Raw genomic sequence first — 26,621 nt, 5'->3', positions numbered from 1 at the left:
GTTTAGAAAGTGAAATTCATTTAAAAGTGAAACTGATTTGTGTGAGTGTATGCGCGTGTTTGTTTCCTGGCGGACATTAAAGAAGCAGTCAGTTAGAGATCTTTTATTATTGGTCTCACCTAACTCTTTTGATATAAACACTTCCTCGCACATCAATACGCCACTTAAGACAAGCAGCTTGTAAACATTTGAAAAAAGCATCAAACAGTTGGAGAACTGGACAATACAAAGCAAGAAGGGGCTCAATTTGTCCAAAACAAGATTTTACATTTGAAGGAAAAGTCAAGGGGGGAAAAAATAAAATAAAATCAGAATACAAAAACAAATATGTCGATGAATAAAAGGCCAAGAGGAAATTTTAAATGGAGTTGAGGTTGAGGTCACATTCCAGCTATTTCATAGTTTTTTTTCATTAAAGTTACTGCAAAAATATGCAATATAGCTTACCAATTCTATTGGGTATAAAGTCATACAAATAAATATTAAGTGGCAGTGCCTGATTACAAATTATTGTAAATTTATTTGATACACGGTAAAAGATTAAACTCTTGTTTGCCATATAAAATACCAAGTGCATAATTGTTTCCTCCCTTTGGGAAAATAGACATTTCTCAGTAAGCAAACAACATTTCAAAGAGCAACTCTGAGGCATAGAAAAGTGACAGAATCCAATACTACAGGAACCCCGAAGATTTAAGTGCAAACGTTTCATCACAACATCTGCATTTACAATATCAGCACTATTATCAAAACACATAACATAGAAAATGCAGATTTAGATTTATCCCATAAGGCTTTGATTCCCTACAAAACAAAACAAAAATGGCCAACATCGCCACGGGGCCGTCGTTGCCACCTCCTCCTAAATCCACAAGAGGAAACACATGCACAGAGAGAACATTAAATCAGAAAACCCAACATAGGAGACATCTAACTACTTGGCCATTACAAAAATAGAAATTAATCTTAAAATTCTATTTGTGTTACAGGAAAATAAAGAAGATTACACACAAACAAAAGCTTAAACAGGTCTTCTATATATATTCATATACTTTCTGAGTAGAACATTGAGAAGCAGGCTGGAAACAGACATGGCTGCCAACTTTAATACACTGCCTGATTACATTTTACATGCTGTGCATGTTGCTGTCCGTATGTACAGTAAAGCATCCAGAAGGTCACTGCGGCACATTTGAGCTGCAGTGTGCTTGTGCACAAAACATCCCTGGTGAAGTTTTACTCCAAACTTCCGGGGTTTGGTCTAAGATATGGCATAAAAGCGAAGAGGAGAGCTGTGGTATACTGTTCCATCGCTTTACCTCCATCCAGTATCGGGAGAGACGTGGGCGCGGCTGTGGTAAGGCACCATATATCACTCTGATGGACAGTGGGGTCAGTTAGTTGAGCAGAAATGAGCAGTAAGTTCCCCCACTCCCCAACATCCATCCCTGGGGTGCAAAGTCTGGTAAACACACAAAATTCAGTGTGTTTTATCCAAGTATTGTGTAAACATGTCATGTACAATTTGCATGTTTAGCATAGAAAGGTGGGATTTACCACCTTTGGGATTTCAGTCTGTCACTCAGACGTATGGCTTTAAAATCAGTGGCAAAGAAGGTGCAAACCTCTCATGGCTGATCAGCGAATAGAGGGTCCTAAGGGGGAAGGAGCTTTTCTGCAGATGAGCCACAACATGATGGCTGCTCTCATGAAGAGAGAATAATCTGGGGTGTGTTTAAAGGTACTGTGAGCGAACTGCGAACTAGTAAATCTCGGAGAAGCAAGCAGATAGCTCTTACAATGGCCAGCGACAACACATATGGAACACCAAGGCTGGCGTGTGGGGTAGTAACCAACAAACCACCTTCAACTGTCTGATATAATCCCCAACACAGCAGGTGTGCACTGTGGCACATGAAGGTTCATTAGCATATGATGAGAGGTGACCATAAATGCTTTGGCTCGTCACTGCATGTTCAGATGACTAACAGCCAGTGCTGGGAACCAACAACAGCACTGACACGCCAAGCAACACGTCAGATATCAGTGAGGCTGTAAAAGATGCTGGGAATGTTTCCTGGGAGAAGAATCCTTCTGGTTTCAGCTCCCACCAAAGATCAACTAATACATCAGCTCAAAGATATTACGTCTTTAAAAACACCAGCTCAGCTGACAGAATAACCCAGTATATATGATGTCTGCCATTTTTACTGCATGTTAAACAAATTGTACAGAGAAGATGGACACAGTCTCCACGACATTGCCAATTGGTTTTGGTTTAAACATTTTGAAGCCTCAGTGTTAGGAAACAAGAGGCTGTAAACATACATTTTAATGCTGTACTGGAGACTTCTCCACATCACCTGTCTTTTGCATAACTACATCAGATAATGATAAACTGGTGTTGGCACAGGTGAGCTTTCATCCATACTGAACTAATGTTATGCATATTAATCACTGAGCTTTAGCGGCTTCTGCTGGAGTGGCAGTAGAGTGGCTGCTATGCTATTTTCTCTCGGCTTTTCTCTTACATGGTTTGTTTGAGACACTTATGGTAAGAGCCGTTAACATGATGCCTGAATTACAAATGAAGGATTTGTCGTTGCTTGGAGAAAGAGTTATGGCTTCGCTTTCTTTCATTCCCACGTGAAAGCTTTACCAACCGGAGGCAGACCAGCTCATGCTGGATTTCAGCCCTATTCTACTAGAGACGCACAATTCACTAGAGCTGATACACCGAGGCAAGGTTCATGGTTCAGCTTGGATTATGGCCACATGTTACGATAAGACAGAGCAGCTGAGGCTAGGCTTAACATTTAAATTTGTGTTGAGACCTGGCTGAAAGATAGAGGAGCTGCAGGTAAACATGCAGGTTGAAATAAATCCTTTAAACTAGAGGAAAAGTTAAGGACTGAGCACAAAACCAAACAGAATCACCGTGAGCAGGCCCGGTGTCGTGTTTGGCAAGAACACTTTAGCACGAGAAAAGAAGGTCTGAGTCTATAAAAGGAAAGATTCAGCTGCTCCGTGTGTCCAGGTATGAAGACTGCAGCTGCTGAGGGTTCAGTCCACATGCACATCTGCTTCCATAAAAAAGGGGTTTCAAAAAACAACTTTCTTTCAACTTTTGTGACACAAGGAGCCCCAAAAAAGCCAGACTCTGTTTAAGTGTGTTGATATTATTAAGATAATAGTGAAGATGAAAATAAACGAGCACAGCAAAGCAGTCACACAGCAGGCCTGCCGACACTTCTCCACACACCTGAGCGTAGTGTGAATCCTGTGGCAGAGAACTTCAAAGCACCAGAGTGATGTGAAATAAACACTCAGCTCATCGTCCTGGATGTGGGTGGAGAAGGTGGAGTAGGAGCGGGAGAAGAGTAGGTGTCTGGCTTTCTGGGTCCAAATGTGTTGGTACTGAGGGGAGAAGGAGACGGGCTACTCCTATGTTTTCTGAGGGTCCGGTGAAATGGGGCCAGGTGTGTTGGTCCCGTCCATGCTGTGCACTGGGATCTGGAACTGGGGGGTGACGACTGATGGAAACTGAAAGAGATTATCAAGGGGTGAGTTAGATGCACCGATAGATACAGAAAGACTGACTGAGAGCAGAGAGCGGCACTGACTTGGAACAGGTGGCCTCCCTGGCGTCGCGTGGCTGGGCTGAGTGGAGCGACCGGACTGAGCGTGCTCCAGAAGTGGATGTTGGAGAGAAGCGGGCTTGGAGTCAGCAGAAGCGTTGGAGTCTAAGGAGGACAAAACAAGGCCCACACTTAAACTAGACTGAGATTAATGTGCATAAATGATAAAGATGTTTTTATAGCAGATTTTTTAAAATAAATAAATACACATTGGGTGTCAGTTTGGCTCAGTGAGAGAGCAGCGGCCTGCTGCATGTCTTCCCTCTCCATCTTCACTGTTTCACTATCCAAATATGCAAAAACACAGAGTCATGACTTTCTAGTCATTGTGCTGCACAGAGGTGTCACGTTGCATTTTTGGAGTTTATTTCTAGTCTAACTGTTAGGATCACGATGCTTTTGTTCGACTCCAGTGTTGCCCATTAGCAGCAGCAGCATGTATTTCTCGGAGGAACCCTGAGAATGCAATTACAACGCACTAATAGACCTTATCAAGGTCCGGGAAGTAGGATGCTTAGGATGCTGCAGGATACCCAAGGGGATCATAGAGAATCTGCACATCCACAGCTACTTGAATGAATAAATATGCATGTGATATATGATCTGATATGGCACGGAGAGAGAATCACAAACCAAAGGAACAACTACCACCGAGTTAGTGCCAAAGCACTTTCACTTGGTTTTCTTTTTTGTTTATTGTCTGGCAGTTTTTGCAATCAGAATTGTGATCTGAATCCTTTGTGGTGCCAAACACACTTTGCTTTTGCAAGAACAGCTCTAGAGAATCTCTACAGGCTCGTCTTGCTCACATGACTCTTTTAACATTACTCATTTCTATTTGTGTTATTTCAGTTATTACACTATATGTGGCATATAATGACGATGTCTAAGGCAGGACACACACTGACACATTCAAAGACAATACACAGAATAATAAATACCAAGTGACCAAATTGAGACAAACAAGTCCCAGGCTGTGTGACGTAGGAGACTTTTTCCCCAGTGGCAAAACTTCTTTACCCAACAACACAGACATTATGTTAGACATCAGAAAAAAGAACAATAGTTTCCTGAAAACATAAAGAGACATTCAAACAGAAGCAAACTGCTTTTACATGACACCTTGGAAATTACTCTTTCATTGTTATTAAAAGTGATCGAGACCTCTCACACATTGCTTTAGTTGAAAAGATCCCCATTCAGTCTAAAAATATCTGGATAGGATTTTGATCTAGTTTTATAGAAAGACAGGAAATAACAGGATGGATCACCATGCATTAAAAATAAACTACAGCTAAAACCTCTGATGCCACCAGTGCAGCTCTGACTCCATCACAGGCTGCGAACAGAGAAAACATGAACTCAGTCTGAGCTGGATCTCATGATCAGACCTGGCTGGCCTGCTGGGGGACAAATAGTGAATCAACAACACAATTACATCTAACAGACTGTGACATTTTATACAGCAGCGCACGCAGGCATGTGATCTGTAAATAGCATGACCAGGAAGACTCAAACACACAACAAAGCAAGGGAGCATCAGTTAATCCTGAAGCACTGCTGCCCCCTGCTGGACATGATCACTACCTGTTTGAGCCGTTTCTGTGAACTCACCTGAAGCATTGCTGGTGTGAGCGAGGCAGTAGGCAGTGAGGGGCTGCAGAGATTCATGGGGGAGAAGTCAGAGGCAGTGACGAGCAGAGCTGGTGGGCTGAGGTGCAGGATTTTGGGGGGCTTGCGTGCCTTTCCTGAGCTCTGGGTGCTGACTGTGGTGCTGCTGCTCACTGAGGAGGAACTGGTTTCAGTGTCCAACATGCTGGTCTCATCTCCAGACAGGACAACGCTGCTCTCCATCTGCTGCTCAAAGACAGGTTCTCTGTTTTTTCTCTGACATATTCAAACTACAACACAACCCCGCCAAAGAGAACTAGAACAGGAGTCCATAGTGACTTTAGTGGGCATGCTCATTCCATTTAACTTTATTTATAAAATATCTAGTTTAAATTGGTGTTTATTGTTTTCAATTAGTTCTACTTTTCATTATATGGAGGGGTATTTGTCAGGTGTACCACGTCAAAAAGATATATTCTAACAGACAAGTCAAAGTTTTAGCTGAGTTCTACTTAACTATAATAACCTTGGTAAAGGTGCATCGAGTGTAGCGCTGAGAGGAGATTAAAGTCAAACGTTGACAGGACTGTAAAATTTATGGAGTAATCCAGTCAGTTGTTTTATCACCAGTATTTAAGGCATCACAAAAAAGCAGCTGCAGAATTCTAAAATACACTTTGACGTTCTTTTTATTACTATCAATATAAAAACACACATAATAAACTAAATCAAATATCCTGTATTATTAAAAAAGTTCTACCATTTTTAAAGAAAATGAACTGCTTGAAAACTCAAAATATGTATGATATCCAGTACTGTGTAAAACTCCAGACTTGTGTGGTTTTCTGTAATCTTGAACAAGAGTTCTCCAGACTTTCTGAAGGCCTGTCAAAGATTTTTCTGCAGACATTGGCTGCCTTTTCCCCAAGTCCTTTTTTTGGTTTTGTTTCTTTAGTCGCTTAACACTGACCTATGAATCATTCAAGCAAAAAAGAAAGGCACATAAATAAACAGTGTTGTATATACATGTAACAGAAAACTTGGCAATCCTATTTCTTTTTGCACTTTTTGCAAGGTGACTCAGAAAGAGCTATTAGCTGCAAACTTGGCATATCAAAAAGAAGGGGCAAAAAAATTACTTATAGCAGATGAACAGTATCTAAAGGTCATGTTCTGGGAAGGAAAGGCTGGCAAAACTGCCAACAGTGAGCATCCAAAGTCTGTTAAACACAGCAGAGGTCGTGTCCCTCTGTAGCATGTACATGGTTTGGTTATGAAAAGTCTGCCATGGACCAGAAAACTGTACTATGCAAATTATACAGGAAACCGGTTCCCACCTCAGACTGAAACCCGGCAAACCTCTACCACCTATGCAAGAGTATGGAGACAGTTTATGGATGAGAAGTAAAAAAGAGCCGTCAGGTGCTCAAAATAAACCTTAGACTCAAACGTTAGAACAGGCTTTTCCCCGCAGCACGCCGTGTAATAAATACAAAGAAAACGGCGGCCGTTACAACTATAATAATAATAATGGATTGGATTTATATAGCGCTTTTCAAGGCACCCAAAACTATGTCTAAAAATGTATCGTTTCATGCATCAGTTAAAACACTCGACTCCAGCTACATGACGCGCAGCTGAGAACACTTCACGCAGGTCGAGCTGCCCGAGATTCACAGAATTTACAGAAAATGTTACATTTCTGTGATTTATAGCGTTGTCGGGACGATATATCGGGATATGAGATTTTGGTCATATCGCACAGCCCTACTATCAGTCAGTGACCCACCCAGAGCCAGCACTGAAGCAGCGTGGGAACATTTTAACAGAAACAGAACAAAATGTAGTCAACATCCAAACAAGGGCTTTCAATGTCCTTCAAGAAGTCTGGAGAACTTTTCCTAAAGACTACTTAAAGTACCGCTGACGAATAAAGGTGGTCATACCAAATATGGAGTTTCAAGCTCTTTAAAATTGTACAATCTCATGTGTACTGTATTTCCACGTCTGTTTGCACATGTTTCAATAAATCGTTGCACCTCCAAGAAAAATTTTAATAATTTCAGTTTTAATTATAACTAAAATTGAGGCATGATTCAAGGCTCTTGCACAGTACTGTACTATGATGATGTGTGATTGTTCCACTGAGCAGAGTGACTGTCTCTCTGCGTTTGAATGTATACTTGCCTTCTCCTGTGCCTGAGAATTTGTGGGCTCCGGTGCCTGAGCGTCTGTGGGTTGAGAAGATCCAGACTCAATGTCGCTGTCAATCACCAGCTCCTGGGAAGAGTCTGGCACTAGATTGGGCGAGGGGCTGGTTGAGGTCAGATCTGGGAGGCTGAACGTTGGTTCTGATGGGCGGATGTTATCGAATGAGTAAATGGTCTGTGGTGGCAGGGAGGAGTGTGTGCTGATGTCTTCAGCCCTGCGGGGAGGAGTTTGAAGAGAATCCAAGGGGCTGGGCATGAGGCCGGGCTCTATAGCAACCTGAGGAGGCAGTGCTGGTGCTGGTTTTTGAGGGGTGTTTCCGAACTTGATGACCGAGGGCAAAGCAGTGGGTTGCTGCGTTTGAGGCAGCGTCTCCTGGCCCTGTGAAGCGGCAGTGACAGCCCTCTTCTCAGCCATCTTCTCTGCTGGATTCTCTATTTTGATGGACTTGAAGAGCTGCCGCCCATTTTGCAGCGAGTTGAGCGTGAAGGACGTGTACATGCCAGAGTGAATGTAGTCATTGCGGTTCGACTGCTTGGTGCTGGAGGCCAGAGATGCTGCGCTAACTCCCACCCTGGCTCTGTCGCCAGACTCGGCCTCCTGCACAATGTCGTCTGCCCTCTTCGATAGTGGAGTGGTACCCCCTGCGCCCGCATCCACGCCCTCTGCTCGAGCGACGTCTCCTTTGAGGATGTCAGGATAGGACACGAAGCGATAGACAAACTTCTGACCGTTCACCTTCTTTATGATGTTCTACAAAACAGAAACACAGCGTGATAATTATGCACGCACACAGCTAGTGCAGTGTGAGACTGTGGTAGTATGTTTCTAAGAAAAAATATAGAGTCAAACCACAGAAAGGCTTTGTGCGTGGGACAGATCCGTCTTTCCTGTCTGTACGAATCTACTAAACCACGAATGCTGCAGCCAAACATACCAGACCAGCCCTGCCCTGCACGCCCACAGGGTCAGCCTGAGACTCAGCCAAACCGCGAGCAGAGTGGGAGACAGACAGCTCTCTCCTTCTCTTCAACATGTCACAGAGCAGTAGGTTTGAAAGGCCCCTCCCCACACTCAAAAATGCATTTGACTCTTATTGTAGACAACCAAGTGTGGTACTTAAAGAGGAAGTGGGAATGATTCGGTGACATTACTACTGCTTTGAAGCCAATCATGGTGCCACATGTGTCACAGATTACTACTGAAAACTGTTTTTCTATACGTCTGTATATACTCTGGAATGGTTGCTCTTTGATGCAGCTGCCTGGAAGAAACGACCTCCGAGTCTCCAGCTGCTGCTTCAAAACACACAACAGCTGCACACCTGATTTCACACACATCAGAATGTGATCAAACTTACAGTACACGTTTTGGAATGTGAGTCTTTATGTAGTTAACATTCTGCCTCCCGGACAACATGCCGGGGAGCATTTTTAAATATTCAAATTTAAAATTCCCTTCTGCTTCATCTGACCTCAGGGGCTTTTTGAAATTCGAGAAATAGGACAAGAATAGAACAAGTGATTCATCATAGATTAACTGTGCTAATGTCATATACTCCAGCGTTATCTTATTTTGAAAACAATCATCAGTATCTAGAAAACAAGGCCAGGAGACTGTGCTGCACATTTAGTGGGAAAACTATTGCTGATCTCTACTAGAGAAATCAGAGATGATCTGAACCTGTATGGCCCTCAGCCCAAGGTGCCATCTCTGAAGCTGAATGACGCTACCATGAGTAAACTGCAGGTCCTCTAAAGGTCACTTGAACCTGGCTGCAAAAGCAAAGTGATCACCACAGACTCCCAGTTTAAAAGCCTTAACTTGACATCGTGAAAAAGCATATTTACATCCCAGTTTAAAAATGGTTTTCCAACTAATGGCTATTTTACTCCTTCACAACAAATGCATGGTAGCTGAGGGGTTTTTGTTTTTACTTCTCCTGTTTGGATTTTACTGAGGTTTACAGTAAGGAGCATGTCAGCTTGGATTGACAGATGCGGTTATGGTTAGGCCTTAGCTCTGCTAATTGGAGTCAAAGAACTCGATCGCTTGACCACATTTGAGGGTTTGAGTATGTTAATGGCCTAATTTGATAAATAACGTCCCGCTGGGAGACAAAACCCATTCAATAAGTCTGTGCTTCAATTTCAGTGAAATTCAGTCATTTTATTAGTCTGTTACTTACCGCTGTAGTTCTCTGCATTGTACAGTTTATAAATATGGTCAGCTTTGGCTCCAAAGTGCACGTTTCAAAATGAGGAGTCCAAAAACCATAGAGGGTATATATCTTTTCAGACTAAGGAAAAAAAATTGAGAAATTGTCACAACTGTGTGCTTTTGGCTCTTTACCCTCTGCCTCCGTTACCTTTGAAAGCTAAGTCTGTTTCACTAGTCACTCTTTGTGTTACTTAAGTGGTGTTACCAGTAGAGCTGGGCGATATAAGATTTTTTCATATCACGATATGTTTTTTTCATTTCAGGCGATAACGATATCTATCACGATATCAGCCAAATAACTATATTTGTAAGATTTAAATGTGCCGTTGCTCACAAGTAAAATGTGAAATAATCAGCAGCTTGTTTTTATTTAAATATTTATTTCCCATAATAAGTTCAACAGGGTAGATGTACTTAAGGAACATGAGACTTTTTCAGATAAATAAAGGCAAATATTGCAAACTACACAAAAGGCAGCCGCTAAAGCGTTTAAGTTTCAAAATAGAACAAATGAAACAGACTAAATTGTCAATTCCACTTAGAAATAAAATATTAATTCTAAAAATAAATCTTAGTTTGTTTTACAGAAGAACAGACAAAACTGACTAACTTTTGTCAATATCAAATAAACTGAGAACTAAAAGGAAATTCTCAATCTCTCCTTGTTGTATAGCTGAGCTTTTCAAACAGTTTTAACAGTTACTTTAGTCTGACAAAAGCCGAATGACGAATTAGCGCTTCCAGTCAGAGACTGAGGCGACGTCCACACGTACACGGGTATTTTTGAAAACGGAGATTTTCCGTTTTCGTTTTAAAAAATAATCCCGTCCACACATAAAGGCAGAAATGAAGGAAAACGCTGCTATGAACATGCCAAAGCAGCAGGTGGAGCTAGATTCCTAACCGTGCAGAAATGTTGTCCAATCAGAAGTCTAGAAGCCTCGGTGGGAAAAAGTAAACAAAGCTGGGGCATAGAAGCAGAACCGAGTCGTATGTGTGGAGGGACAGTAACTGTGTGTAAGCATTTAAACACTGCAGAGAGTAGAATTAACAGTATTGTAGAAATTCATTTCACCGAAACAATAACGTGGCGCACAGTGTGACGTCAAAAAATGCGCACACCTTTGACGCTGCGTTTTCTCCGTTTTTCTAGTCCACACGTAAATGCAAAAACTGAGTTTTCAAAAATCTTCGTTTTCAGTGACCAAAAACGCCGTTTACGTGTGGACAAAAGGTGCAAACGCATAGAAAAATCTGCGTTTTCAAAAATACCCGGGTACGTGTGGACGTAGCGCATGCACCAGTTCATTGTATTTCCAGACTTGCTTTCGGCACAATTTATAGTGCACGCTACTCTGTTTTTTGTCAGACTTGAAATAGCCGAAATACCTTCACACTACGGAACTTCTATGGCTCTTCCGTTCGACAATCTCTCCGGCATTGGAACCATCATCTGTTTTCTCTTCGGTCACGCTCGGTTGATTTTTCTAGTCGGCACACTCATTTCCTCCATTACCCGGGCGGTACGGTGGCTGGCTGCTTCCCAAACAAATACACATGTGCGACTTGGCACTTGTGCTGTACGTAACAAGTCACGTGACGTGACGCTGCGGCTGTGATTGGTTCAGCTCTGCGCTACGTAATTTGGATTGGCTGTTCTTTTTTTTTTTTTTTTTTTTTTTTTTTTTTTAAAGAGGACAAGAGCGGCGAGGTCTATCGCGATAGTTTAATTTTTCTATCGAGAAAAAGTTATATCGCGATACATATCGTTATCGTTCTATCGCCCAGCTCTAGTTACCAGTAACAGACCAGTCTCAGATTCAGATTATTACAGTTGCAATCACTGCAACTTTCTTGGCTGATTCTGATTTGTTGTAACTGCATCCCGCCGATACAGATCTTCTTTTTATACCCGATTTTCTTTCTAAAACCTATAATAAAATAAAAAACAACTTTTCTTCAATAAAAAGTTTTATTTTCACAATAACAGAAATGATTCAACTTTACAGTTTTCACAAGTTCTCACTTAAACAACTGAAAATAAACTGCTCTCCTGCTGTAAGAGGTACAAACTCTGAAAACAAGTGACCTGACATATTTTAGCTTACAACACAGAAGCAGGTGCAACAGTTTCGTACAGCAAAACAAATGGCAGTAACTCGTATCACGTTGCAGTATGTTTATAAACTCCTTCGATAAAGAGACTTTTACGCTACTCTCTTTTTCACCTGTCTCTATAATTCTCCTCATAACCACTTTGATCCTTTGCCTGTACTTAGCCTGCTAGCTTGTGACTGGCTATGAGTAGCTTTAGCCCTTTTGCCTCTGCTAGCTTCTTTAAAATAGCCATGTTCAGCTGGGTGAGGGGGATTTTTAAAACACCCAAATAATAATAAAACAAAACAAAAGAACAACTTTTCAAGGCAGTTAAGGCTCACAGCAGCTGGTAGCCCACCAACCACACAGTACCCACCCTATCAGCCACAGGAAAAAACATATCCTGACATCATCTGGCCTACATGAACACCAGCCTGCAATTGGTTGAATGTTTAAGAATACTGAAGAACAATGAATGGTTTATGTTCAGTCTTAATGAACTGAAAGTGTAATAACTGTTACTTGAAGAACAAAAAAACCCTGAGCTTTCAGCTGCGATGTATCTCACCTGATAGAAGACTATAGACGTGCTTACCTTGTCATAGTAGTATCTGAGTGCCCTGCTCAGTTTGTCATAGTTCATATTGGGCTTGTTCTTGCGGGCTCCCCACAGCCGGGCCACCTCCTCAGCCTGCAGCAGTTTGAACTCCCCTTCGTCATTGGTCCAGCAGATGAGCTGCTCATTGTTGGAATCCAACAGAAGCTGAAGCAGGAACTGCCACAGGGTGACGGAGTTGTCCATGTCTGTCACTGAAAAAAAAAAACAAGGCAGGGACAAATAAATAAATAAAAAAATGATGCTTTGGGTCAGTATTAAATCATGTGATTTGGCGCTGTATAACTAAAATTGAACTGAATTGCTAGATAATAATGCAGCCACACACTCTGCTGAATAAACGGAAGACTTGTTTCTTTACCAGCTGGACTGAGTCAAAAATCTTCGATGGAAATTTCTAATACGCAGAGAACACAGTCACTTTGGTTCGTCTTCATATCTTGGTGAGCAGGAGCATTCTGAACGACTGCGGTTGTTTACGACCATGACACACTCATACTAAATGGAAAATCACTTGCTGAAGGGGCCCAAGATATGCACAGGTGTGTCATCTGCAGAGGTGTTTATGTATATATTGTATATGAGTTAATAGACCTCTCTGCATTGAATCATCTGTTATTAACCTCTGTCTCTCTTCCACAGCATGTCTTTTGTCCTGTCTTCCTTCTCTCACCCCAGGACTCTTTAAAAGAACTTTTATGGGTTTGTTTTTTTATAAAGATGATCAAACTTCATGCCTTTCACTGTTTCTCTGTGTGTGATTTAAAAAAAGTGTCTGATATGTTGTTGCACTGCACCGTGTTGTGAATTGAATTGACAGCAGCTAAGCTTCGATCACTGACCAGAGAGGAAGAACTTGGTGCAGACCAGCGTTTGTTATTTTTAATGTACCATGCCTTTAATGTAGTGTTCAACATTGCGGGACTATGAAGCACTTGTGACATCCACAAGCAGCAACCCCCGACTGGGTAGCAGGCAGCTATTTCTACCCTGCTGCTAATGGCCCACGCTTTGCTAGACAGGGCTGTTTCCAAATTTTACAAAAGGCAATTACGACAAGCAAAACAATTTTCCGTATTATAAACTACAATAGAAACGGTCACTAACACAAATACTGGATTTACATTAAACAATTTAATAAAAAAAATAAATAAAAAAAAAATACCTAAAAGGATCTAAAATTTAAAAAAAAAAGGATCCCACACACAATTCCATTCTTGGTCTTTCCCAGAAACTTGAGACTGTTTTCCATTCTCTGGGGATACAGTCGCCTGAACACCCTCAAAAAGTACAAAGAATAAAAACGGGTGAGTCCTAAGTATAATAAGTATAAGTGATAAGTGACTGCCTCCACTTCACACTAAAATTAGCACCCTTATTCATAACAGATTCAACACACATTTACCCACACAGTAATCAATTACATTTGATTTCATGTGGCTAAAATTGTCTCTTTATCTAACAGACTCATTCTGCCATACACCAAACAGCTGCTCGAGTGCCTGGAAGGCAAAGACAGAATCACACACACAAATCATGTAAAAGTAACAAGTTCTTCCAGGCGCATTTACACTTTGAAACTAAATACCAGTTATTCTGAACCAAAAATAACACACCTCGTTATCACAGGCACAACAGTAGTTACACTATAACAGAACAGTATGTCAAAGGTCACATTTAATTGGCACTGCTTTAAAGTGATGGATCCAAGTCAAAGGTGACTCGTTTTTGTTAGAAGTTAGAAGGCTGTTTTCTTGCCTCCTCTGCTCACATTTCTAGTGGGAGTGATTAAGACACGAGGGGAGGAGCTGAGGATGAGAATCATTGATGTGCAATTCTGGATAACTGTGACAGAACTCGGACAAAGATTGCTATAAGAATATTTACAGCTTGGTTAATTAATGCACATCTTTTCAAATGCTAGAAGATGCAATCACCACTCAAGAGTATGTTGAGAGAGGGCCGACAAAACCAAAATAAATGGTCACTAGGGATGGGTATCGTTTAGGTTTTATCCGATACCGGTGCCAAATCGGTACTTTTGAAACGGTGCCGGTGCTCAAACGGTGCTCAAACCGGTGCTTAAAGAATGGAGAACACAAAATTGGTCCAAAAACCTCTCATGTTCAGCTGTTTTTTTTGTAAAAAGATAACAATGTTAGCCTTTTCTGCAGCTATAGAGCATATATGGTATCACTCATGGCTGGAAGCAGTGCTTAAACAATGGAAAAAACACAAACTTTGTCCAAAAACCTCTCATGTTTAGCCGTTTCCCTCTTTTTCTTTGGTCATTTTAGCCTTTTTGGCCAGGGTGAAGGGAGTATCTGCCATCAAACAAGAAGACAGCCGCATGTAGCTATGATGATGTTTGCTAGTTCACCTTACATGCAATAAATTAATAACGTGGTTAGCCTACTCAACGTAAATTAGCTACTCACGCAGAGAAGAACGGCTGCTGCTGCCATCATCATCCTCATCATTTCGGCTACACTGGCAGGGCTAGGGGCCAGGACTCTCCTCTTCGTGTTTTTGGGGGATGTTGCATAACAGGCAACCCACCCGCAGTAGATGTGCTCGGTGTGAGGTCTCGCAGCAAGCTATCAAATACGGCGCATTTCTCGGCTTTTAAAAAAAACGCTATGCGTCGCCAGGTGTTTCATCGGATTTGAGGTGTTACCTCCTTTGACAGTATCACAGTATCAGCTTAAAGCACTTGTTGCAGGCTGCTGAGTTTGCATATTTTGCTGTGAAGTACAGCCAGACTTTTAACCGCTTCGCCTTGGGCATTTTTAATCTGTAGCTCTGCTCTAACAGAACGTACGTACCAGGCCCCGCCTACTATCCTCGGAAACGTAAAATGATTGGCTAGAAGTGTATCACAGCTCAGGAAAAAAAAGCACCGTAATAAAGCACCGAAATGTGCGCTGCTTTTCGGTCTGGTTACTACCGTTTATGTCAGAACCGGTGCCATCATGGCACCGGACACCGGTACCCATCCCTAATGGTCACTGTTGGCTAGTTGAGCTAAGACTTGGAGCAAGTGGATTTTTTCTTAAAATGAAACAGAAGGAATGAGAAAAGATCTGGCACCCTTTCATTTTTGACCATTTTGACCAGTGTCCATTTATGAGGCAACAGTGATAGTTCTCTTCTTGTCTCATTTTCTTCTTACTGTCGTTATTTTTCATTGATTCCCTGTTTTGTTTTTTAAGTGTGTATCTTTTTTTAAAGCTAAAAGACAAAGATGTTTGAGCATTCAAACAGCCAGAACAACTCAAGCTGCCAACTCATGCACTAAATTATATGTAGGAAAACATTCCACCTTAACAGTTGCCAGCTGCCTTGGAACAACAGTGAATTTGATCATTATTTTGTTACCAGAACATACATGGACTGTCTGATAAAGACGGTGAGTCAGAGGCCCTGGCACAGTCAAATGACTTTAAGAACTGTCTACTCAGTTACATATAAGTGTTATATGTAGAACTGCCATCATAGGAACGGTGGTTACATCACTTCACAAATCAGCCACAAATAACTGCACTCCGGTTTTTAAGTAGACAGCAATTTTAAAGAAGGGTAATGTCTGAGGTGGTCACCATAAGAAGTGTGCATCCCCCAAATAACACAATAACTGTAGCAATGACAGTGGTAGCAGCATTAATACGACTGCCACCCGTAAAAGTGTAACCATGCAGCCTTAACGATTTGACTCTGTCCAATCCTTACCGGCTGTGTGATGAAGCGATCAGTTTCACTATAGCCTCATACCGTGGCGTACAGTACTGTTCAAAAGCCTCAAGCCAGCTCTCATTTCTTTAGATTTGGCCTCCAAAAAGCCAGTAATCTTGAGCAATAGTTCTCCAGGATTTCTGAATGTCTTTCAAATTTTTACTTCACTCACTTGTTTTCAGTCCAGTCCTTCTACCTGACCATTTTCAGAGGAATGGGTTAGGATTTATTATTATGACTTATGAATCATTCAAGTACAAAAGGCACCTAACTCAAAGGTTGAACCAGCGTAAGAGAATTTAGCAAAGAACCAATATATAATTCTATCTTCAGACACACAGAATTTGCCATCACTGACAAACACAAAATAGTACTGTTGCACCAATTAGTAAAAGCGTTATTAGCCAAAAACTGATAACTTATATGATCTTTTGGTGCGTAGCGTGTCCTTTTTAAGAAGACATGCTTAAGGAAGAGAAACGGGGAGAAAAGAATGAGGTATGCCAAATGACACAGGAACTGGACTGAAAAGCAGCTGGACCTTTGAAGTGATGGATTCAAATCTTAGGTTTAAATCATCACCAAATACCCAGAGGTCATGAGACAGGTACAACAGTGTGTGTTTCCAGGCATCTGTACAACATGGTGGAGCCTCTGTCATGGTTTGGAACTGCATTTGGGGATCTTGTCAAAGATGAAGGAATAATGAACACAGAAAAGAGCAATCTGATTTTGTCATACCAAATATTGACTTTCAAGCTCAGTAGAATTGCACAAACTCCATTTTTGCCACATTTACATATTAGATATATGCAGGCCTGCTGAGGCCCATGTGTTTCTGACTGTCTTTGAGTCATGGTGGGAAAAAACACCAAGTGAATATGCTTATTATGCTAATTTAGCAGAAAAGAGTCCTGTTATTTGCAGATAAATCGCGGTTTCAACAACACTGCAAACAACTGAGTAACAATCAAAAGGCTGACTTTTGATAACACTTTGGTTTCCTGTATTGTTTTGTAATTTTCAGATCATGTCCTCGGTGTGATTTTCTTTCATACTTGTGATTGACTTTACTGATATGACAGTGCGCTCTGATTCCAGCCCACAAACACAGGTGTCCTCACTATAACTAATTAGGACTATGTAGGAGTGTACAGAATGTTGTTGACTGCCATCTCTCTCCACATTGCAACTCACATATTTGTAAGCACCAACTTTTATTTTCTTTTTGTTCCATGCTTTGTGGTCTTGAAATCAAGAGCACAGGCAACTGGTACATCTTACTTCAAACCAGCCAAGACAGCCTAACTATAGTTCTTCCTGCTTGTTACCTCAGCTGGGTGCATCTCTCAAGGGTCACCTAATTATATGGTTTCAAAAAGAAAAATGAGAACTTCCTTTTCTCAGCAGGGAAAAGGCTTCTATGGAATTAGAAAAAAAAATCAGCTGAGTTCATGTTGTGAGTGACACTGCTGCAAGTCCTATAGTGAAGACAGGAGAGGAACAAATGTATACTGAGTGAGCGGATACTACACATAACCCTAAAAGTACACAAGAGTATAGCTGCCCTTTGTCTCCGGTGCTCCTTATCCTGCCAACTCTCTGGACTCGTGCAGTTTTTGGACATAAAAAAAAAAAGAGTGGACAATCTCTTTCTATTTAGCTGGGGGCAGGTGACCGTTTCATTATAACAACATCCTACTTTTCATGTAACCTTTTTTCAACCTGTTTAGAATTATGAAAACAATAACCTGGAATCTCTGGTCCTTTCTCACACTTTAATGCTATGACAACAATTTTCGTGCAGTTGCTGTGCTGTGGAAAGCAACAGTCTAAAGCTAAATGCTTTCAATTTTTTCACTGCATATTAAGAGCAAAAGACCGTGCAAGTGTAGAGTAAATGTAGCTAAACAAATCTGAAATGGAGGGCGGAAAATGTATGTGATAAGCAAGCAAGCTGCTCTACAACTTGTATCTAATTGTAGCAAGATTCGTTAACAACAGAGCTGCACAACTAAGACCATCAGGCACATTAAATGTGGCCCTCCTGCTCCAAAACGTAGCCAATCTCCATAGACACCCATGTTAGAATGCACGGTTTTACAGCACATTTGCAGCCTGGGTCAGGCTAATCGCAGCATTTATCAAAGATAGGGCAATAGAATGATGAGCTTCCTTGTAACATGTTCAGTATATTTTGGTTTTCTGGTATTAGTTTACTGTTAAAAGAAAGGTTCAACAGTAATTTGCGATTGTCTGGTGACAAGCAAGGGGAATGGACAACTGTTTCCAATAGAATAAAAAAAATAGAATTATTAAATGCCTGCAGCCTTATCAATTATTTTAATCACCACTGGAATGCGTGCGACAGTTTCTCATTCCAAAACAATGACATCAAATTTAAGGCAGTGGAGCAACAAGCAAAAGCGCCTAATAGGGCTGGGCGATATGACCCAAAATTCATATCTCGATATTTTTTAGCTGGATGGCGATATAAGCTATATATCTCGATATATTTTTTTAAAGCCATAAAGTAAGAACAAAAAGAGAGTTCTTAGTCAAAGCTGTGTCCCAGATGTCACACAGGCACTTTTATTAACATAGAGCAGATGTACATAAAATTTACTCAAAAATAAATTATGAGCATTTATTAAATAATCATGCTCCATAAATAAAAGAAAACAATGTTGTTTTTGTGCATAACAAAAAGCTCACAATTGTGCAGTCAAAATGTAAACTAAAAGACGCTGAGCACAATAACAAAGACAGATTTCACAGCTGCTCTGTTCCCAACTTGTACTGCGTGACTGACAGCCTGGAGTTTGAAATCCGCTTCGCAACCACGTCTCTTAACAGGTGCCATTTATGGTCCTTATACACAGTAGGGTAATATTACGTTGAAGCACAGTACGTATCACTCCGCGAGGCTCAGCCATAATGCTCCGACAATCCATCAAGCGGTGCAGCTCCGTAGCTTACCAAAGTCGTACTAAAACATTTTTGACAGATTGCTGAGCGCCGTGTTCCACATAAAATCGGTTTGCGGCCATCAAGCACAACCAGAATTCATACATAAGGCGCGCTGTCAACTTTTGAGAAAATGAAAGGATTTTAGTCCGTGCAGCACCTCTGGGCTGCATGGCGTTAGCGTGGTTAGCTCGTTAGCATGGTTAGCTAGCTAACACGTTGACGCCGTCCAGCCCCACGCACGGGGCGATGCGCAGTAACTCGTTAACGGAGATTTGCCGTGTCCATCTTGTCTCTTCCTGCAGGTGAAGCGATGGGGGAGGAAGGGGAGTTGTGTTCAGTGAAGGAGAGGTGAGGCCGAGTAACGTTGCGTAAAGACGAAAGTGGATGAAAGAGAGGCAAACTTGCGGCTCCACAAGTATAATTATAACGTAACATAGACTATATCGATATAAAAGATATTGTCACATCTTATATCTCGTATAAAAATATATCGATATTTTTTAAAAACTCGATATATCGCCCAGCTCTAGCGCCTAACCCTAACAGGATCTTTTGCTTGTTGGTTTCCAACAGTAAGCTGGTATTAATCATGTAGTACTAATTATGGGTGGGCAATATACTGAATATACTTCATGCATATTTGCAAGTTTTTCCACGTACAATGGTTAAAATGGCTTTATTGTAATCATCACGTATAAATTGGAAATATTAAGCTGTCTGCAGTGTATCAGCTTTGGGGTTTTTTCTACCACATGCTGTGAATGCATCATTAATTCCCCCTCCGAACCAGGACATTTTCTACCTAGCACACTACGCTGAGCATGCGTGCTTATATACTACCAGATAGGGAAAAATATGGAGACTGCGGGAGTTTCAGACATGCGAGGGAATACTCGCTGTCGTTCGGATTTCATACGGAGTATGCCAAACAAAATGCAATCATTTGCAAAGCTTTCCATAAAACTATTGCTGCAAAAGGTAGCTGTACCACGAATTTATTCCACCAGCTGAAAAGTCATCCACTGCAAAATGAAGACTGTTTTAAACTCGGCATGTCAACGTCTCCCTACACGCCAAAGAAAATGTTAAATAAATCAGCTGTGATACTTGTGACTGTTCTTGGTCAGGTGTTTTTATAGTCACTCACTGTATAGATCTGTAATTTGAGGTCATCACATTTTTTATTTTACAATTTTTATATAAGCAAAAAGAACACCTTTTTAATTTCAATTGTTTTATTTTGTCTCCTGAATTCTACGGCACTATGTAGTTAAAAACAACATTAGTATACAGTGTATCATGATATAGCCAAAACTAGAGATGGCACGATACCACTTTTTTATGTCCGATACCGATACCGATATCATAAATTTGGATATCTGCCGATACCGATATGAATCCGATATAGTGTTTTTTAATCAACAAAACTGTTTTTTAAATATCTTGCTGCATTTTGTATAAGTTCATACTCAAGTTTAAAACAACAACTACACTAAAGCTATTCTGTTATACCTGTATGCAAAAAAAAATATTTCATAGTTCAGCAATACTGATCAATCTAATAAACTTAAACCTACACCATCCTCCCTATTCTGGTATTTTAAAGAGTACTTAGCGTAAATATTAAGCAACCTAACTAATAGGGTTCCAACTCCCAGCAACAACAAAAATAAATAAATAAAAAATAGGGAACCACCCCTCACGCTCCACCTCATGATGCTTAATCGACGTAATCAACCTTAATTTGATGCAGTGTGAAAAAAATGCACAGAAATAAATTATTTTTCAAGAAATATTAAATAGATTCAACATCTTTCTTCAACAAAATTGCAGACTGCACAGATGGTACCTTCCCAAAGGAAAAAGTACTATAGCTTACTAGGGTATATATATTAGACTTAATAGTTACTATATACAGTAATTGACTTCTATTCATTTTACATCAAATTAAAACTTTGGGTGTCAGATAATTATTTATTAAAAGCTAGACATTTTAAATGAGAATAAGAAAGAAAAGTATGTCTTTGTGCCCCCTTTTCCCTGTTCATGCCCTATCGGCCCCCCTGGCTAAACTTTGCTAGATCCGCCCCTGCACAGTTACCAGCGTCAGCTACGTAGAAAAAGATCCTGGAGTAGAAAGTAATATTAAATACATTCTAACAATAGCTGATCAAGCTTAAACGTGCTGCTGTTGTTCAGCCGCTGGTTTCCTCTTTCTGGTGCAAAGTGGGCCAAAAGCAAACTAGAGTCACGGACTCGCGACAGAAAAGCCGATCAGCTGATCGTTAAGCAGTTTCATGATTGAAGTAGCAGCAAGAAGAGGCAGTCGTTTGTTAAGCTTAACGCAGGAATGCTTTACAAACATTCAGAGATGGACTTACACACTTGCTTTACTTCTCTCGGGATAACTTTATCGGAGATGAAATGCCGGGTTGCTAGCGAAGCTCCACATGCTATCCAGACCACCGACAGGTCCCGCATGCCACAGCCGCTCTATCACGTGATGCATACTGCTCCAACGTGCTAACGTTCTGAGGTGAGTTACGGGGTGTTGCAAGTTTTGTGAGGTGCTTTCGTGATATTTAATGGATCGGATTACATTTTTTATTTTTCTCCGATATCCGATCCAGTAATTTAGGTCAGTATCGGACCGATACCGATACGTAATATCGGATCGGTCCATCTCTAGCCAAAACATGTTGTGATTAGATTTTCCTCATATCGCCCAGCCCTAGTACTAATGGTATCAGTCTACAGCTCTATGCTGACTGTATGCCAGCGTTAATTTAATTATTTCATTCACAGAACACAATTGCTTTACTTTTCACAATTTACTCACCCTTCTTTGAAAATTAAGTCAATGCTAATCAGCTAGCTATGCACTGGTTGGTTAGGTTGCTATTGTGGTGGTCATCAACGTCTTTCAGTTGTCTTGAGTTCTTGAGTTTTCTCAAGACTGAATGCAATGCATGCGCTCTGTGAATGCAATGAATCAAATGCACAAACAGCACATAAATACAACATCTTTGTCTCCATCCATACTGGCTGTATTTTCCAAAAGGCACTGGATCGACTAGCTAAGCTGCAATGTTTTGGTTTTGACTGGGTTCCATTTTTGTACAGTTCATTGTCCAAATACTGTGCCACACACACTCTCCTACTGGCTTTAATGGTAGTATATCATAGAATTCCCAGCATTTTGAGTCAAGCCCCATCATTCAGCACCAGCACAGGTCCATATATGTGAGGAACTGAGAACCCTGTGCTTAACTTATTTCCAACAGCAATGCTGCCAAAACAACATTATAAATGTGAGTAAAGTTTCTTCTTAGCTGATACACTGATGGTACATAGCTGACACTTTTTCCGAACTCTATAAAGGCCAGTTTCGAGCCAGGGAAAACCCTGCTACCGAGAACTTGTGATGAGAGACTAGAGAGACTTAATCATTGTTGAATAGGAATAATTTTTAATACTTTGCTTAGAAGGTTTGTGTTTTGTTGACTAATATATCAATGCACACTGATATAAATGGAAGAAGGGCTGTTCTTTAAAATTTTTTTTAAAACAACAAAAAAAACTTATCTATTGACCATTTTCCCTCATTAGGACTAGGGCTGCCACAATTAGTCGACTAGTCACGATTACGTCGACTTTCAAGATCGTCGATGACTAATTTAATAGGCGACGAGTTGTTTAAAGCCTTTTAAGATCTTGAAAGACGCAGGAATAAGCAGTAGGATTTAAGAGTGCAATAACTGACTGAAACAGAAGATGGCAGCACGGAATGTACAAGGAGTCCAGCTGCCGTTAAACCCCAAAGAAGAAGAAGCAGTGCCTGGTATTGTAGCTGTATCCACATTTCGGTGGCCGCATTTGTAGGCCAATTACATTACAGCGACACGGCGAAGCCTGTCCAAATTTGAAGACTCCCCCAAACACGGCCGAAAAATGAGTCCTTCATTTCCCCAGATGTGAAGGATGGGTCGGGTGTATCCTTCGTGGCCCAACCTATCCCAGGATTCATAGTGCGGCCCAGCCAATTCCTGTTTCCAACAATGGCGGCAGCTACTTAGTTTTAATTAGAGCTGGGCGATAGAACGATAACGATATGTATCGCGATATAACTTTTACTCGATAGAGAAATTAAGCTATCGCGATAGACCTCGCCGCTCTTGTCCTCTTTTAAAAAAAAAAAAAAAAGGTCAGCCGATCCAAATTCAGTAGCGCAGAGCCGAACCAATCACAGCCGCAGCGTCACGTCGCGTGACTTGTTACGTACAGCACAAGTGCCAAGCCGCACATGTGTTTGTTTGGGAAGCAGCCAGCGCGTAATGGAGCCAGCGCGTAATGGAGGAAATGAGTGTGCCGACTAGAAAAATCAACCGAGCGTGACCGAAGAGAAAACAGATGATGGTTCCAATGCCGGAGAGATTGTCGAACGGAAGAGCCATAGAAGTTCCGTAGTGTGAAGGTATTTCGGCTATTTCAAGTCTGACAAAAAACAGAGTAGCATGCACTGTAAATTGTGCCGAAAGCAAGTCTGGAAATACAATAAACTGGTGCATGCGTCACACTGTGCGCCACATTATTGTTTCGGTGAAATGAATTTCTACAATACTGTTAATTCTACTCTCTGCAGTGTTTAAATGCTTACATATACACACAGTTACTGTCCCTCCACACTTACGACTCTGTTCTGCTTCTATGCCCCAGCTTTGTTTACTTTTTCCCACCGAGGCTTCTAGACTTCTGATTGGCCAATATTTCTGCACGGTTAGGAATCTATCGCCACCTCCTGCTTTGGCATGTTCATAGCAGCGTTTTCTTTCATTTCTCCCTTTATGTGTGGACGGGATTATTTTTTAAAACGAAAACGGAAAATCTCCGTTTTCAAAAATACCCGTGTACGTGTGGACGTAGCCTCAGTCTCTGACTGGAAGCGCTAATTCGTCATTCGGCTTTTGTCAGACTAAAGTAACTGTTAAAACTGTTTGAAAAGCTCAGCTATACAACAAGGAGAGATTGAGAATTTCCTTTTAGTTCTCAGTTTATTTGATATTGACAAAAGTTAGTCAGTTTTGTCTGTTCTTCTGTAAAACAAACTAAGATTTATTTTTAGAATTAATACTTTATTTCTAAGTGGAATTGACAATTTAGTCTGTTTCATTTGTTCTGTTTTGAAACTTAAACGCTTTAGCGGCTGCCTTTTGTGTAGTTTGCAATATTTGCCTTTATTTATCTGAAAAAGTCTCATGTTCCTTAAGTACATCTACCCTGTTGAACTTATTATGGGAAATAAATATTTAAATAAAAACAAGCTGCTGATTATTTCACATTTTACTTGTGAGCAACGGCACATTTAAATCTTACAAATATAGTTATTTGGCTTATATCTTGATAGATATCGTTATCGCCTGAAATAAAAAAAACATATCGTGATATGAAAAAATCTCATATCGCCCAGCTCTAGTTTTAATATTACTCTTATTACTATTTCTGGGTCACAAAATAAACTTTTAGCATATTTTCAGGCGAGAATGTAGCTGTGTAAACTTCAAATATCTGCTTGGTTTATCAAGACATCACATATTTGCAAAAGTGCTCCGACGTTTTTGGAGACGTCTGTTACCCACCAGCTCAATAGCTCGTTTTTCAGTTCAAGGCTCACTAGAGCGGCCAGAACATCGAACTCTCAGCACATAATTTTCAAACCCCCCGCGGACTTTTGCTACTCATATATATAAGTCACTTAGATAACTTAAAAATGTTGTTGTTTGGCTTTTTTCAGTATTTTATTTGTTCCTCGGAAAATCGGTTTGGCTGAGATTAAAGTTATAGTTTTTACACAGCTGAATAAATGTCAAAAAGAACTGATTAAACAGAAGTGTGAGATGGTCGAGAATTTACTCCAGTGTCCTGTTATATTTTAGATAGCAAGGAGCTGAGTTTATTAAACTCCACTGAGACAATCTGCAAATTTCACCAAAAGTTTAATAAACTATCATCTTGTCTTTACTTTTAGTTAGGACATACCTTAAACACATCAAGCTGTAAGCTAATGATAGTTATATAAGAGCAGACACATGCTGGTGCAATAAGCCGTACGTTTTACATGATCTGATTAGTCGACTAATCGCAAAAATAATCGGTGACTAGTCAACAATCAAAATAATCGTTTGTGGCAGCCCTAATTAGGACATTAGTACATAGAATCGAATGTGTGTATGTGAGAAAGATTTTTTTACGCATTTATCAAATGAAAGTAATAAAAGCATTGATAAAAGCCACCCAACATCACCCCCGTCTATATTTTGGAGTGCTGTGTTCAGATGATATATATATATATATATATATATATATATATATATATATATATATATATATATATATATATATGCGCATGATAGCTTTATTTAAAAAGTCTAATGGATCATGCTTGGAGCCCAGTCTCAGTAATCTACAAGTGATGTAGTTTTGGAAAAGGTCGTGGCTGCCTTATTTTGTAAGAAGCTCGTTTTTTCCTCATGCTTACTCTTCAGTTTTAATAACATCTCCTATTGCAGGTTTTATGTACCTGTAAGTCACAGCTCCACTCCTCTTGCGCACAACAACTTATTACTGAGGTGATCGCTGCTGCTGCTGTGTGTTGCTGGCTTTTTCATCTGCGATTCTTGTTATTTTGTCCAAGTAACAGGTTCAATATGACTTATGCTCTCGTCAGTATCTGTCAACATGTGTGCATATAAGCTTCTTATGGGCCAGGGAATAATAAATCTGTCCTGACTCATCGAAACCTGCTGGGATGGAGATACCCAAACCCACACACTCACACAATCTGTCCCAAACTGTCGTGTTAAACCGGTGATATCAGGGCAAAAATAGGACAGTGTCAAAACTGGTGCCAGGGAAGAAGATTACCACTGAATGTTATGCAACTCCTGACATTAGCTGCAAATGTTATCTATGCAGATAACGTCAGCTAGGTCAAATCAGTCAAATGAGGTGTGTTATTCGTGTGGTGCGAACGCTAGGACCAGAGTTGCTGGTTTTCTCCCCTGTCACAGCAAAGCACCCACACAGTTCAAAATAAAAGACCACTTGTTGATAGGTAACGTTTGCTAGTTTCGTCACCGTCAACACAGGCTGGACGTCTTTTCCCCCTCGAGACTTGCAAGTCTTGAGCTATAGCTTCGAAGCTACGTTTAGCGCGAGCGCAAACATCCGCGTACACCAACAAATCAAAGCAGTCTGTTATTTTGCTAACTCTAAGTTAGCACTTAGCTAACCTGGCGTTAGCTTTGCCTGCTAACATTACCTCGCTCGCGGAGCCCGCTGAATTTCCGAGTCGTCGAGCCGCATCGAAATATTCCCCAAACATTTCCGGAGGGCTTTCTATGCGACCATAGCTCAGGAAACAAGTTTCAAACAGAACGTCAAGCAAATGCCTGAACATCAAACACATTAAACTGTATTTGGCTCCCACTGACGAGATATCCTCTGAACAGGAAATAATGTCGCGTTCAACG

General features: G+C 40.8%; 1 protein-coding gene across 2 annotated transcripts; it reads right to left on the bottom strand.

Annotated features, from left to right (window-relative positions):
- Positions 1-88: 88 nt before the first annotated feature.
- elk4 (ETS transcription factor ELK4) lies at positions 89-26,621 on the bottom strand. Of its 2 annotated transcripts, XR_014920379.1 has the most exons (7): positions 26,411-26,621; positions 12,370-12,584; positions 7,437-8,210; positions 5,253-5,495; positions 3,624-3,743; positions 3,263-3,543; positions 89-1,462 (listed from the first exon to the last, which is right to left on the bottom strand). XR_014920379.1 is itself a non-coding variant. In XM_085455680.1 (6 exons), the coding sequence occupies exons 2-6, from the start codon at positions 12,574-12,576 to the stop codon at positions 3,445-3,447; spliced, it is 1,443 nt and encodes a 480-aa protein (XP_085311806.1). In that variant the 5' UTR covers positions 12,577-12,584; positions 26,411-26,621; the 3' UTR covers positions 89-3,444. The 2 variants fall into 2 exon arrangements, 1 of the variants encoding a protein (XP_085311806.1); XM_085455680.1 differs by having other exon boundaries at positions 89-3,543.

This window comes from Copadichromis virginalis, linkage group LG5 (genome assembly GCF_057382275.1).
Source record: "Copadichromis virginalis isolate Kocher_CV1m ecotype Utaka linkage group LG5, C_Virginalis_male_GT1.1, whole genome shotgun sequence".
Lineage (NCBI taxonomy): Eukaryota > Metazoa > Chordata > Actinopteri > Cichliformes > Cichlidae > Copadichromis > Copadichromis virginalis.
Note: the sequence above shows the minus strand (reverse complement) of the source record. Positions and strands in the feature narration are given on the sequence as shown.